At 39.7% G+C, this 15,703-nt stretch overlaps 1 protein-coding gene across 1 annotated transcript; it reads left to right on the forward strand.

Annotated features, from left to right (window-relative positions):
- The first annotated feature begins 2,087 nt into the window (after positions 1–2,087).
- Positions 2,088–5,278, forward strand: LOC147442256 (uncharacterized). The gene is made up of 6 exons (XM_086528486.1): positions 2,088–2,639; positions 3,912–3,965; positions 4,047–4,081; positions 4,160–4,215; positions 4,323–4,454; positions 5,090–5,278. Exons 1-6 carry the CDS (start codon positions 2,112–2,114, stop codon positions 5,140–5,142), a joined length of 858 nt encoding a protein of 285 aa, XP_086384612.1. The 5' UTR covers positions 2,088–2,111; the 3' UTR covers positions 5,143–5,278.
- Positions 5,279–15,703: the final 10,425 nt, after the last annotated feature.

The raw sequence follows: 15,703 nt of genomic DNA on the forward strand, positions 1-15,703 counted from the left end.
TATAAAAAGGAAGCTCATAGCTAAGTTCGAATTGCACCATTGAGCTTATAAAAGTGCATCAAGATGCGAGCAGCAAAAACTAGCAAGACAGGTTCATGCCTTGCATGCATTGGAAGCTATTGGGTTGGAGAATTAACACATGGACACGCTCACGTGTCGTGAGTGAGACTCATAAACTAGAGAAAGCTACATTAAAAAGAGAAATTGTATATCTTTTGGGTGTAATCAATAACAACTTGCATATCCTTTCTTATGCTTTAAAGTTTGCTATATAATCGTACATTTCATACCCTTAAGCAGTTAAATGCATAATTGATACCTTTGACACCCAAAACATAGTAGATAATATTCTAAGGATGTGAAATAAATAAAAAATATTCAAAGTATATAAAGTGATTGGGAAGAGATACAAAATTACCAAAAACACACCATAACTTAGATGTGGAGCACTTGCAAAACTCTAAATCATCATGAGGTGAAGCATAGAACTAGATGATTATTACATAATTTGTGAATTTGTGATCAAGCTTTAGACCACACATAATATGTTGTTGCATGCATGTGTAAAAGATTCAAAAGCTCTTCTATCCTTGGCTTTGCAATTAGTATCACAGAAATTGAACAAGCATAGAGATTTCCCTCAAGAATCTGCTAATTATGAAATTACATCCGTGAGTCATGAGGGATAGATGAGATTGATCCCTCTTTTTGTAGTTTGATAAAAAGGACATGAATGGAAGTTCCTTGCTTCAAGAACTTTGAGCAATGGAAAGCCAAAAATGCTTTTTTTTAATGCATTTTTAAACAACATGTTCAATCTCTGCAGCATATCACAACATAGGGGAGGATTTGAAAAGGCTTTGTTCTACAATGTTTGAGACTACGATGATATTGAAGGGGTAAGCTAGCATATTTTCAGATATCATTTTCTAGTTTTATATTTTCTTAGAATAGAAAACAACATGCTTTACCTTCTTGAAAGAATCCATAGAGTAAAGAAAGTGGCCTTCTCCTCCCTCCTCTACCTAGCCTCTGATACCAATGTAAGACCATGGGAACTGGCATGTTGATTTCCTCCCATCCATCTCCCTCAAATAGAGCTCCTTTCTCAACTGCCAAGACCCTTTGCCATGCATGTCGTACATGTGGCTCCTAGTAGCCTTGCCTTTATATCACACCCTCTTAGCTCTAATTGGCATCAAACATAAGAAAGCATGCCCTCAATTTCAAAAATTATAGATAGAGAAAAGAGGCATTTATTGAACATGTTTTGAGCTATTTTCTTGTACTTTTTATTGCCTTTTCTTTCCTTTTCCATAGTTTGAAACCAGTTTGTCTGAATTATCAACCGACCCTAGGCTAAGTTGAGGCAAACTTTTGTAAAATTCTAGAGAAAGGTGCCTTGAAGTTTGTTGAACACTAGAGAAAGATGTCTTGCTTTAGAAAATACGTCCAAAAGTTGGGAGGAGAGCACTCCAAATCATTGCTCGAAGGCCTTGTTTTTCAAGGGACAACTAGGATTTATGCCAAAATCTAAGGTATTGCAGGGATTTATAACTAAAATACCCATTAGAGCTTGAAAATCAAGGTCCAATGAAATTAAAATTGTGAACCATTAACTTCAATCGGGAAATTTACACTACATGCCCAATAAGACCTTGCCCAAATAAGACCTTGAAAATCAAGGTCCAATGAAATTAAAACTGTGAATCATTGACTTCAATCACAAAACTACATACCCAGATTTGTGAGCACAGCTGCAACCATGCCTTTATGTCCACATGTTGGGACAACAATGCAAATATGCCTTGAAATGGATGCATAGAGAATCCGTTCCGTGTTGAGAGGAGAGCTCTGTAAGTCATCGCTTGAAGGCCTTGTTTTTTAAGGGATGATTGGGATTCATGCCAAACTTTAAGGTATTGTAGGGATTTATAATTGAGATACCTAAATTTTGACCTTGAAATTTAAGGTTCAATGAAATTACAAGTGCAAATTTTCAATTGTAAGCGAAAACTTTACACTGAGCACTAGGTTATCAAATATCAAATAAACATATAAAACAGTTGCTCATATGCGTTTGCACATAATTGAGGGATGTTGAAGGAAAGATGTACTGTATCACCTCCTTGGCCCATTTTCAATTGGATCGTTTGGGCCTCCTCGACAGCAGTAGAAAGCAGGCCCGAGGACTGCAACAAGCACATGAGCTCTCTCCGTTGGTTAGCAGCTGGGTATTGCACGTAGCCCCATTTGGAGTTTTCAGAGCAGCCTATACCTGCAGCAATGGCGCTCTTCGGCTCCCGGTTAGAAGAGCGCGTCAGCGCCCTGCGTCCACCTTGCCTAGGCATATGTGCGTGCACAATGATTCGGTTAACCGCCCAAGAGAGCTTGTGCTATGTAGAGATTTTGCCCTCACAAAAGGCACTCTCTTCGGGCAGAAGGGCAGAGCTTTAGGGCAGCTTGGCAGTATGCGGCGCATGCGTGTTCACACTCATGCTTTCAATCCTCAGAGTGGTGGAAGCGGCGGTGGCGGTCCCAGCAGAGTCATCCTGAACTTGGCAGGTGCTGGTCTGCTCACTTACCTCACTATCACAGGAAGGCTGGATTGGCTGTTTGATACAATTTTGGCTCTTTGGGTAAGCTCATTTCCTAAGCATTGTCGTTAATTCAGTTTCTAGTGGAAAAGTGCTTGTTAATTATGGTCTCTGGGATGTTGAATTAATTTCGAAGTGAGCTGACCAATGATAAATCTGGTATGGTGTTTTTTGTGTAAACGATCGTACCGACCGCTGTTGTTTGCTAATTTATTTGGTGTAGTGTTTTATTTTTCATGATTTGATGTGAGCTCCCTATCAGTGTTTTCGCCTTGTGGGTTTTGTGGATGCAAATCAGGGCTTCTTCATGACTCTGATTGTTAACACGAGAGAATGCCAAAGCTTAAATGCCAGATATATGAGGTGGCTGTCCTATGGTTGATTTCAGTAATATTGTATGTTTCTTTTTCTTCTTACAAAAATTGGCTGCCGACATTGTAACATTTGTTTCAACAATCACAATGGTTTTACTGGTGTGAGTGAGGGAAGTTCAGATACACTCTAACGGAACCAATAGATTGAGACTGTATCGTCGGATTGCGGCATATCCACCAACAAGGCAAGTTATGTGCCTAGCAGAGTGCCACAGAAACCATAATATTAGATACATCAGATAGGCATTTCCGTATCAATTTACTTAGGAGTATGAAGCATTGTAGAAAGCATAACTTTAGCTACATCGGTTTGGCATTTTGCTAAAAACTTTGTCAAACTGGTGATTGCCTCTGAATTCCATGCTTTGTCAAATTTACTATTGGAGAAGTACTCACCCCCTCCATCTGACCTCAGGCATTGTGCATATTTCCCGGTCTGTTTTTCAGCCATGACCTTGACATTTTGAAAGTGAGGAAACACCTCAGTTTCCTCCTTCATGAAGTATACCCATCTTTCCTTGTAGGTCATCAATGGAGGTAATATAAAACCTGCATCCACAGCAAATGGTCGACGCCTGTTTCCATGTATTTGTTACTTCCAACTTTCATTACATTGTGGGTTTGTGTTCATATGCTTATGATGTAATTCATGGTTTCCCATAACTCGACACTGACTTTTCTTGCTGAATGCTCAGAAAGCCATAAACTGGTCCATCAGTAGTATGGATGGGTGATTATGATTTGTACTCAACCATCGCTAGATGGGCTTCTGTTACACGTGATCTTCTTGCATTTGTACCTTTATGTTGAGCAACAAAAGGATGTGTTATGGGCCAGCTCTTAGTTGTTTTATGAGAGATGCTGACTTCGTCATTTTTAGCACGATCCGTGTCGCTTTCGGTCATGAGATTATTTTCAAGATGCTTGTGCCATTTTACAGCTCATTTCGTCCGTGTTATGGTGGTTTGCAGAGCGATCCTTGATCAAGGGGCCTGTAAGTTTTTTTTTCCCAAAAATATTGTATCATTTTGTGCCCTTTTCTGCTATTCAATGATATAAACATTTTCTTATGCAGTGCCCCAATTGTGGAGGAGAGTTTCAAGTGTTTGAGTATGTATTAGTGCCGCATGCTTTATGTTTTACAATGCCTTTCGAATGCAGGGCGTGATTGTCTTATCTGTTTTGCAGGTTTACACTGAAGGAAGAGTATCGACTCTGCCCGTATTGTAGTCAGCCCTTTAAATGTAAGCTGACATTGGGTGATGTACCCTTGTTAGGAGAATTTTTGTTTCCTTGTTGTCCTGAGTATCTTTATTTGCTTGTGTGTGTGTGTTGGCATGTGGGAATCAAGTGGAGAACAAGAAATTTGTCAGGGATGGACCAAACTTTTCAAATCAACAGACGCGTGGCTTCAATAATCCATTTGGCGGCTTTGGCGGGTTTGAAGACTTAGGCACATCAGCCTCCTCAAGGAAAAGGGAAGGTAAGTGGAGTACCATGTAGAGAGTAAATGAGAACTTCATGTGGATTGCGTCTCTTGGGAAGGGAAGGTATGGGGCTTTTACAGTGATAAAGGAGAATAGAGGGTCGTTTCTTCATGACTTTCGCTGTTGTAATCTGATAAATGTCTAGGTTAGGTTGAAAAGGTGCTGAAATAGTGGTATTGGGTCACAACACCACAGAAGTAAAAGCATCATTTCACTTTTGAAAGCATAGTTACAAGGGAAGGGGAATGTCTTGGGGGAAAGGACGACTCTTTGGAACGGAAATGATGAGGTCAAGAAAAGGGAATGGAATCCAGAAAGCCACATTATTGCATAAATGGGGCTATAAGTATGGTTTATTTGTATTCAAATGGTTGAAAAGAGGCATGATAAAGAAAGAACCTTAAAGGATCTTTAAAGTGGTCATGAAAATGCAGGTGTTTGTCTTATATGAATCTTGCTTAGCTCCCTTCTAGAGAGAAGCCCTCGTGTTATCCTTTCCTCCACTCTAGATGTGGGTTGTTGAAGGAACTTGTAATATCCCTGCTTTGTTTGTCCTTTCCTCCACTCCAGACGAGTCCTCTTTCCTATCTTACTTGCAGCTTTTGTAACCATTGTGTGTGTGTGAGCTCAGATAGCACTGGAGTCATTGTGGATGTTGAGGCAGAGGTTCGAGATAAAGATTAGTGGAGGCAGAGGATTTTCACGAATTTCTTATCGTGAAAATGCAATCAATATCTATGTGCTTACAGTATATAAGGGATTGGGATGCAACCCTTGGACCAGGCCCTTCACAGGTGCTTTTGTAATGCACAGTTGGGAAGTTGCAAGGGGAACGGCAGCTTGGAAATGACCAAGTTAAGGCAGTGTAGGCAAACCTAGAGAATAGTTGTCAAAAAATCTAAGGTTGTGCGCAGAGTCTATTGCTTGCATTGATTCTTAGTTTGGTCTCTTGTAATTTATTATTGCACAATAATTTGTATAAGCTGATTGTGATGAATCAGCATCTCTCTCTCTCTCTCTCTCTCTCTCTCTCTCTCTCTCTCAAGTTTGGTAGAGTGGTTATCCTAGTTTGGTCTCGAATATTCAAGTCTTGAGTTCAAAACCTATCGGAGATATCTTTGAGGTCTCTTGGGATTGTTTCCAGACCGAAAAATTCTGCTCTCTCTCTCTCTCTCTGGAGAAGAATATGAGGCTGCTACTAGAGAGATATGGTCATGGGTGAGTCAATGTGGAATGATGTGTGCAAGTTTTCTTGATTAAGTGAGTTTTGCAAAGCTCAAAAGTCGCCAAATATAGTACAAGCAAGGGACTTCTAGAGAGCGTCTCTCTTGGAGTTTAGGGACAAGATCCTAGAACCTTTGAAAGCCATTTAAATTGGTTTTTTTTGGCATGCCCCAAAGAAGTGAGGCTTTAGTGATGCTTCCCTTGAAAAAATAGAGGTTATATTGTTTAACTGCGTATATTTTTTATTGGTAGACAAGTTAGTGGGCATTCGTCGTGGCAAGAATGCTTTCAAGAAGCTAATGAAACAGGTAAGATTGAGAGTTGAGAGACATGGAGAAGCAACTCGAATCACAAATCATGGAGCAGCAGTATGAATCACGATAGACTCTCTCTCTCTCTCTCTCTCTCTCTCTCTCTCTCTCTCTCTATAATGGGTCAACAACATGGAACCTAAAGGCAGACGCTTTGTGCCCCCACCTAGAGGCTTGCACTCAAAACTCTAGCCCTCTGACACTCATTGCCCTACCTGCAAACACGAGCCAAAAATGAATAGGTCAGTGAGGAATGGATGACCTTGCCAATACTCTTGTTCAAGGGCAAAAACTCCCGTGATGAAAGGAGTTTACAAGCATGAATGGGAACTATTTTGCAAGAATGAAGGAGGGGGCTTTAATGCTTGTGCTCAACAATGTGCAGCTTGTGTATGGACAGTCATGCCCATGCTGGATTTTTTTCCCATTCACTTTAGAGAAGGGACAATCAGAGAGGTAAGGAAGATACAACCAGCAAAAATTCTTTGATTGCTTCCTCACTGATGTGGAAGATCAAGCTTTTGCAATGTTGAGAAATCTTCTTTGGAACCAGACCTAGAGGCAAGGTCAGGCGGTAAGGACCCATCTCTCCTTGGAGATGAAAGCTTTGTTGCCATGGGAAGAGATGATTTCCCAATTAGTTGGAGCTTTTTGAGTTTGGAATATGAGGGCAGCTTTACGTCAAGGGTAATTCTATTGTCTTGTTGGCACTCTTGCAGCCCTAAGCTATGCACTAGATAATGAAGAGGCACTCCTTAAGCTATTCTCTTGGGTCCATGTGGGTGTGGCTTTGTTTATGCAGGAGTCCTTTTCGATGGAAGAAAGGGTGTAGTCGATCTCAAATGCTTCATTGCCAATCCAAGCAATTTCTTGTTGAAGTAGCCACCATTGGTCGCACCAACCATCTCAATGTAGTTCGCCTTGTTGGCTTTTGCTAGGACATTGAATGCCAGCTTATGGAGTATGAGTTTATGGAGAGGGGTTCATTGGACCAATGGCTTTTCACCAAGAAGTTTGGCATTGTCCACAATGCCATAGCCTTGCTAGCGGTCCTTAATTGGCAAACATGATAAGATATAGCACTTGGGATCATTCAAGGCTTGAGCTACCTGCATGAGAACTCTGAACAACTTGTATGACACTTTGATATCAAGCCCCAAAACATTTTACTGGATGAAGCATTTTTAGCTATGTTGGTAGAGTTTGGGATGTCAAGGTTGATCCAAAGGGGCCACTCAAAGGTTGTAATTGTTGTACGTGATACACCTAGTTACATAGCTCAAGGATTGCTCATTGATGGAGCTATAAGCAAGAAGAGTGATGTGTACAGCATGGATGTGGCATTCTTAGAGGTTGTAGGGAGCAGGAAGAATGTGAAACTCACGCTCTTGGGCACTAGTTGGGTTGTTGAGAAGCGTGAGAAAGGCTCATTGATGGAACCTGTTGATGCAAGCCTTCATAGAAGTGGCTTGATGTAGAGCAAGTATAGAAGCTCATTCAAACCACATTTTGGTGCATCCAAGATGAATTAACCCTCGGGCCCAAAGCACCCACAGTGTTGAAATGGCTTGAGGGTGACTCCCTTGTGAAGCAGATCAATCTGCAGGTATGGATGAGCCAAAATCTCATAGAAGCATCAGAAGTAGAAACGGAAGAAGGAAACAAGCAGTTGGCAGAGAAGAAGAGTTATGAAACAAGGGCAAGAGCAACAAGACATGCTTATCAGTGGGGGCAGTGTGTAGCCATTTTAAGAAAACCCTCTCCTAATCACCTCTGACATTCGCACTTTGGTGTATTTGAGTTATCTTTGACTCAATTTCAAATGGTGTAATCAAGAGTTGACTAGTGTGATTGGAATCACTTCTAGTAAACTTTTATATGCATGTAGTGTCATTTTTCTCCCTATTCGTGGAACCATTAGAATCAAGCACCTCTATATTCATGCTTGCAATCAATTGTGTGTGCTTGGAGCCTCTATTTTTAGCTCTTCATTAAGTCCCTTCAAGATTTGAGTGTCATTATGTCCCCTAAACATGCTTACTAAATCTAGGTGTCGGTGTGTGTGCACACGCGTGCGAAATCTTGCCTTGAATAAAACCAAGCTTCCTTATATGGACTCCATGCCCACTTGGTTAGATATTTCATCCTATATGGGGAAGAACACCTTGGTTCAAGGCCTATTTCTAGACTTTGGGCACCGTGGGTGGTTTTCAAAACCTTGGTCCACTACATTGGACTATAGAGTTGGGTTCGATAGAGTGAAGCCACACTAAGGACTCACAAAATACTTTTGGGCAATTAGCAATATAGCGACCAACACTATAGGTAGGTTTACATTTTAATTTGAAAGCCTACTTAGTACCAATGGAGTTTTTTCCATGAGGCAAGTGAAACCATGTGACATTCTTCACGATAGCATCATACTCAGATTGTATTGCAGCCAGCAAATTGTCTCAATTTTTGTGCTTCATCAAATAACAAAGGTCCTTCCTCATCATACATACTAGACACAGGGTGAAAGCATGAATGGGTGGTATACTTTTATGGGTCGGAAGTTGTTTTCAAATAGCTATTTTTTCAAAAGTGGGGATTGGTAAAATTTTTGTAAATCAATACTACATTTTGCACCATTATAGTTTTAGACCCTCCTCTTGAAGATCCAATAAATGATATATAAAATGCCCTATATTTTTCATTTTGATCAAACACTTCCAAAAATAGCCCTGTCTTGGACACAGCTATTTTGTTCATCTGCTCATGCTTTTACTCCACATCCAAAATAGAATAATTTGATGCATGAGAGGCATGCTAAAAGGTACACCCAATTTACTATCAGACAAGATTTGCATGACGCATTTTAGCATACATTTAGCTTGTTCATTTTTTGCTCTATCCTCATCATTATATGTTGTAAATCTACATTATAAAATGGTTGATTCATAACGTCATTTGCAACCTTCATATGCTACACATGTGCCTCATTATGACTTACATTCATATTGTCACCAATAAATATAGGCAAAAACATATCATATACATTCTATGAGCTCCTATTTATCTTCTAGATATGTCCTAATAAGGGTTGAATTACATCTTTCACAAAAATGATATATAGCTAATCAAGATATACTTCGTTTGCAGGAGGCTTGCGGATGATACAATTTATAACCTTTGCTTTCTAGATTGTAATCAACAAAAACGTGTTTCTTATCATCCAATTTTCTACATTGTTGCTCATGCACCAAAGCATAAGCTAAGTAATCAATCGCATGCAAGTGGCCAATAAATGGCCTCTATTCATGCCAAGTCTCATAAAGAGTGATAGGTTACAATGCTGTAGTGGGGCACCTATTTAGTACAGACACAACACATGATAGCCTCAAGTATTTAAATGATACATGCATCGAAGAATCCGTGGATCATCTATGGTAGTTTAAAAGGGGCATGATTAAGCACATCACATCTCATTGTAATTTGTTCACTTCTCTTGAGACTATCCCTAATAAAATATTGTCATATGTGTCAATGATGCTTCTTATTGAGGTAAGGGAGTTGGAAAGGTTTTGTTTATTTCTACAAGTGGGAATTCTTTCACATTTGCTTTATATGTACTTGGGATCAAGAAGAACCTTTTATCTATATCCATGCTTGCAAAACTTGGTCTTGTAGCAAGTTGGTGAATGACTTGTGGCACTCTGTTCTCTGTTTCAAGAGTTGCAAACAACAAATGTGTGGAAGATTTAGCAGCTCAATTTTTTATTTGAAGGTTGTTTTGGATGTAAAACTTTGGCTGCGTGTTATGGCCATCTGAATTTTGTAAGTTTATTGTGTTTGCAAAATTTTGATATGGTTGCTTCATTGCCCCTCTTGAGGCACTAGTGGAACATGTATGTGAAGATTGTATTTTGGACAAAATGCAACATTCTAACTTTCTTAAGGATAATTTTGTGTGGGCTATTAAAAAATTCTAGCTTGTCCATAGTGCTCCAATGCATACTCATCTTTTGGAAATCATTTTTACTTTCTGAATTCAATCGATAATTTTTCTAGGCGTCATGGAAATATTAGCTTAAGGCAATAGAGGACGTGTTTATGTGTTTCTTGCAATTTTGGTTTATGCTTGAAAATGTATCCAATCATATTGTGGGCACCCTTGGTTCTGATTGAGGGGGGAGTATAAGTCTTAAAAAATCAATGCATTTGTGGTTTAGTCATGAGATAAAAATCCAATATAAAGTTCCCTATACCCTTCATCAAAATGGCGTTATTGTGAGGGAAATCAGATCACTTATGGAGATGGTGCGAAGTATGGTCAAAAGCCAAGATTTCTTCCATTCTTACAACCCTCCTTAGCCTTAAGCTTAAGACACTACATCATTTGCCTCATTAAAATGACATTTTATCTTCTTTCTTTCCTTATTGTCACTAGACTTCTCACATTTATTGTTGTTTGAAGAATTTGAAAGCAGAAGTTGCAAGGCAAGCATGGATAGGCTTGCTCATGCAAAAAGATTGGAGGTGGAAACAATGGTATTCTTATTTTGTTTTGAAACCACAAGTACTTGTTCAATAGCATGCTACAAAGCTCTTTTTTCTAGACAACGCTCTGATAGCAATGCATAGACAAGACCATCAAACACATCATCTCATCTATTTTCTGTCACAAGCATGAAGGTGGAGGAAAAAGTTTGATAAGAATTTGGAAAATCACCAAGAATTGTTTGCATAAGAGTACCATTAGGAATGACCTCACTAATGGAAATTTATTGTGAATTCATATCTTTAATCTCTACAAGAAATACATCCACATTATCCTCCGCATGTATACCTTTGACTCTAGCTCCTTACATAGGTCGCAAGGATCCACCTCAAAATATGTAAGTGTCGTATGTGAGTTGACCCAGATGGGTTTTTTTTTTCAAAGTTACGGAATTACATGTACAAGAGGGATTAAAAAATGAAATTTATAGACCAAGCTACAAGTTTATGAAAGAAAAGGCGTCTTTTAGTTCATGGTGAAGTGTGTGTGGAGTGAGTGAGTTAGTGAACTGGGTAGAGATTTGTACAAAAACGAATCGTGTCTTAGATTCCTTTTTGTAAAACATAATAAGAATAAGGTATCATTTCAATGATTTTCTACAAAAGAAATAGAGTTGTGGAGGTCATCAGGTTGAGTCAGTAGGGATCTTTGAAGTCGGACAACAACTAAGCCAAAATATTTTTTAAGTAAAGATAGCATTCTCATTTGCATCCCTACAAACAAGACAACAGATTTGGGACCTATCAATTGTTATCCTTGTCCTATTTTTAAAAAAAATTAACGTAAACTACTATCCAAAATAAATTTAGAGTATATACAGTATCAGAAGACGATCACCTCCTTCTGATGTAAGTTGCTTCATTTTAAGTACTAAGTTTAAACCATGTTTTTCGATAGGAATCCTCAAGATCAGAAGGCTGTAACCCTTTGTGATTCAAGTGTCATTAGGTATTTACCAAATGTAATTCATTTTAAAATCTCTTTTTTTCGTTTACAAAATCATATAATTTATCTTTCCTTTAAAAGTGATTTTAGTTTTTTTTAATTACTATTTATCATATCATTGAGAGCATGCTCTTTTGCCATAAAGTCCGCAATCATAGAGGTTCAAAAATTCCATCCAGAACTACTAACATAGAGCAAAAATTTAGCTTACCATATTTCTCACAATTCAAAGCTAAGCAGCATCATAATAGTTACATAATCTTATCACAAGATCAAGCAAGCTCAGTATGCAATTAAGTGTCATATATAAGTAAGATTCAAGAGTTAGCAACTAACTATTGTGTATTTTCAAACAATTGTAGATAAACAGTATTTACATTTCTAAATCAACTGATGTAAACAATTTTCCTGTTCAAAAACCAGGCATATCACCTTGTGTTGTCATCGGGATTCCAAGTATGAAAATTGATGAGGTGGATTTTTGGAAAAGCATCAAGGCCTAAAGTAAGTTTATATCCACTTTTGATTAGTCAACTAAAATCGGCCAAACAATATTACCCGGGGAGTTTGGTAAGCAGCAATCATTCCCCAAAAGATATCGGTTTACATTCCTAATCATGCTACTATCACAGTAAGCGAACAATAAAGGCTTTTATTGATTTCAGAAGGCTAGTAGAATTTCCACAACAGGCCATAGAAAATTTCTTTTTTCAGAATGCAAAATGGCACCAGTAATCATCCAAGGTTTTAATTCTGGTTTTAGCAAGGTAAACCAAAAAAAGAAACAACATCATGCAGATTAAACATCCACATAATTATGGTACATTAAATAGGATCAATCCTAGATGTACATTCTATTTTGGCAAGTACAATTTAGGCAGCTAAACGGGCAGCCAAGAAAACCCATTTAGAGCAGCGTGATTGAGCAAAAGTAGAGACCCACAACATCTATGCACATCAAAGGATAGAATCCTCCAAAAAACCAGTAGTTCCACGCACCTTAAGCTCAAAAATGCTATCATGACAACCTTTAGGCCTCTTTTTTTAAAAACAATAACCCTAGTTTATGCACAAGTGAATACTGACAGGTGGTTAGGCAAAAACTTGAGAGGCAACATGTTGCTCCACAATTATCATGATGCAAGAATTACTCCCCCAAAAATGCACACGGTGATTCTCTCTCTCTTTCACAGTTTTTTTTAAAACATACGGTAAAACAAGGCTAATTGAGGGCAGCAGGAAGCCCTCACCTTTTATATAGACAACTGCAGCACCTTATGGATTCATGTGGGAGCCAACCTCTTCAAGCATCCTAGGTTTGTAGCACCCACCATAGGGGAGGCCAATTAGCACATCAAAGGGGCAAGCGACTGAGCTAGTTGCAGGTCATACATCATCTGGATACACCCAAAAGAGCGGGAGGGAATCAACACAAAAACACACACAAACACACACACACACACACACACACACATATTGTATTATGGTCCGATGGAGGTCAGATATGACCTATGGGACCTGATGACAAAACATTACAACGTTTGCTTTCCAATGAAGCATAGATACATATCAGTTAAGGGCTGAGGGTCCGTCAAAAGGGTAATGAAAATGAAAAGGAAGATGAGGGATGAAACATAGGGGGGCTCCAATGGAAGGGGGGCCGGTTTGGGAGTTCAAAACTCTTGGATGATGGCTTTCCACCTCAGTAGATTGCCCATTTGCCTTGTTTGCGAGCTTCGTGCATCTTCTTGAGTTCACTTTCTTTGACCTAGAGTTGACTCGGGATCAACTGTTCGGAGATCCAAAGTTTTGTTCCCTTCAAGAGGTAAGACTGGCGTAGTAGCTTCCGTCTCTCTTCTCTGTCCTTGAAAGTAAGGAAACAATGCTTGGGTGGCACACTTCTATGTGTGTCGTTGATCCAAGAGATGGTTTTTGGCTTGATAGTTATTGGTTGGAGAATGTCGTTAAGCTTGGTGATTTCATCTTCAAGAGTATCCTCGTATGTGCACCATGGCAGATGGAGTCTGCCAATCCGAACCTTCATGCCAATGGATTCTTGTAATTGATTTTCTTGTAATGTTGTCTGTACCTCAGTGACAATCTTTTTATGTGTTTGTTCATGAGCTTCTTCGTGGGCTGCTTTGATTTCCGCCTCATGTGCTTTCGCAGTTGGAGCTTGGCTCCCAATGTCCTTCGTTTCCTCAAGCTTGCTCAAACTCTCCTCTAGCTAAGCATTTTCCTCAATGAGCTCCTAGACATGGGCCTCTAGAGTTGTGATTCTTGAGTCTTGACAAGCAGACGGGTCCTTCTTTGGTGATGTTGCGACCTCAAGAAAAGTTTTACGAGTGCGAGCGATTGGCATCGAGGTCATCGTACTCCAAGGGTGGGAACAACCCCCTATTTTTTAAACTTAGGTTTATCCTTGTTTTTTTGTGTGGTGCTGCCTCGTTCTCCTGCAAACCTTGGATGCTAGGCGACACAAGATGCAACAGCAAAACGGGGACAGAACAAGGATGCAGCAGTTGGCCAGAGTGGGAGTAGGGCGATGAAGATGCAGAACGGGGACAGGGTGAGGTGTAGAGCAGTACGCGGGTGACAGAGCCAAGAGAGGGGTTGAGGGGGTGTATTTCATTGTGTGGCACGCAGCATTGACGCTAACGCCTCCCCACAGGGCCGCCCTCGCCCAAGGGGAGATGAGTAGGGGTTGAGGCTGAGGCTTAGGCGACGAGAGAGAGAGAGAGAGAGAGAGAGAGAGAGAGAGAGAGAGAGAGAGAGAGAGAGAGAGAGAGAGAGAGAGAGAGAGAAACTAGTCAAGATCGTCGATAGATCAGGGGGGAGAGAGAGAACGTCTCGGTCAAAGAGTGAATGGGGGCAACAGAGAGCGCACAGAATTGCAGTAAATCTTAGTAGATCATGGGAAGGACACAATATTGAAGGAAATGAAGAACCTTAAAAGTAATCTAGGCTCCCATTTAACCCAACACATGGGAAGGGTCCCACACTCCAAACCATTATCATATAAAAAAAATCCCATTGTGATGTCTATTGTTGAATCAACCATAAATGAGAAGTGAGTGAATAAAATCAATAAGAGGCAACTATCAATACTAAGCAAGGCACATTATGCAATCATAAAAGTATGTTCAGCAAAATAATTCAACATCAAACCCCACGCCACCAACCATAAAACCCGTGAGGGGAGTATCCCACCAAGGTGTCCGGTAAAGAATCAAAGTAATCCCCCATAAGACCATATAACCAGTAGCAAGATTATGTCTAGCATAAGGAAGTAATAATCATCCTTAAGAAAATAAAACCCTCAGCCTCCAATAAGAATGGCACAAGCAAGTGCAGTAACAAATGTAAGGCAAACCTACACTCCGGTTATGTTAATCATATACAACAGTATACTCATCAGTTCCATCCACGCAAACATGTCCAAACAAGCCATTAGGTCAAGCCGGGTAAAAAGTTTAGCATTAGCCAACAAGCGAGTCCTAGCTTAACAGGGGTAAATCAAGCTCGTGTGTGTGTGTGTGTGTGTGTGTGTGTGTGTGTGTGTGTGTGTGTGTGTTGCTATTTTTAGACTTATGCATAAAAGAACATAACATTGCAAAATTTAGACAAAGGACAAAGACTAGCACAAAAAAAACTCAGTCTTTGATTCATTTTTGGACATCATAGTGAGAATGAGGTATCAATCTAGTGTTTTGTACATAAGATAGTCATGGACAACTTATTCTGGGTGAAAGAGGCCAGGCTCGACAGTGATGGACGGCAGCTTAGCCAAAAAGATCCTCAGGAAAGATAGAGTCCTCACTTGCATCCATATAAACAAGAAAATGGATTCATTAGCTTTGAATTTTTATTACAGGTTTCAATAAACCTATCAGTTGTTATCCATGACCTACTTATACCGACCATCCATGTAATGTTAAATATTAGCAAGCATCCATTCTCAGAACAGTACACCATAGATGAAAGTGACGTGCGTGCGTGCGTGCGTGTGTGTGTGTGTGTGTGAAGGGTGAAACCTTTTGAAAGGTGAAGCCCCTAGGACATAGATAAAGAGCTGGAGCCTAAGGTTTTTATCAAGGGTATTTTGAAAAGAAAACCTCCCAAGACATAGATAAGGAGCTAGATCCTATAGTTTGACAAATTATGACATGCATACAAAGAAGGTAGTCTATCTTGTTCCTATTTTGTTGCTTGTGCTAAGCAAAAG

Source organism: Adiantum capillus-veneris, chromosome 14, assembly GCF_014529385.1.
Source record: "Adiantum capillus-veneris isolate H3 chromosome 14, ASM1452938v2, whole genome shotgun sequence".
NCBI lineage: Eukaryota > Viridiplantae > Streptophyta > Polypodiopsida > Polypodiales > Pteridaceae > Adiantum > Adiantum capillus-veneris.

Excerpts from the sequence above, each read along its gene's own strand:
- LOC147442256 (XM_086528486.1), top strand. The coding sequence starts at position 2,112 with ATGTACTGTATCACCTCCTTGGCCCATTTTCAATTGGATCGTTTGGGC. Across the intron at positions 2,640-3,911 it reads ATACAATTTTGGCTCTTTGG|CTCATTTCGTCCGTGTTATG; the intron begins GTAAGCTCATTT and ends GCCATTTTACAG. Across the intron at positions 4,455-5,089 it reads CTCCTCAAGGAAAAGGGAAG|ATAGCACTGGAGTCATTGTG; the intron begins GTAAGTGGAGTA and ends GTGTGAGCTCAG.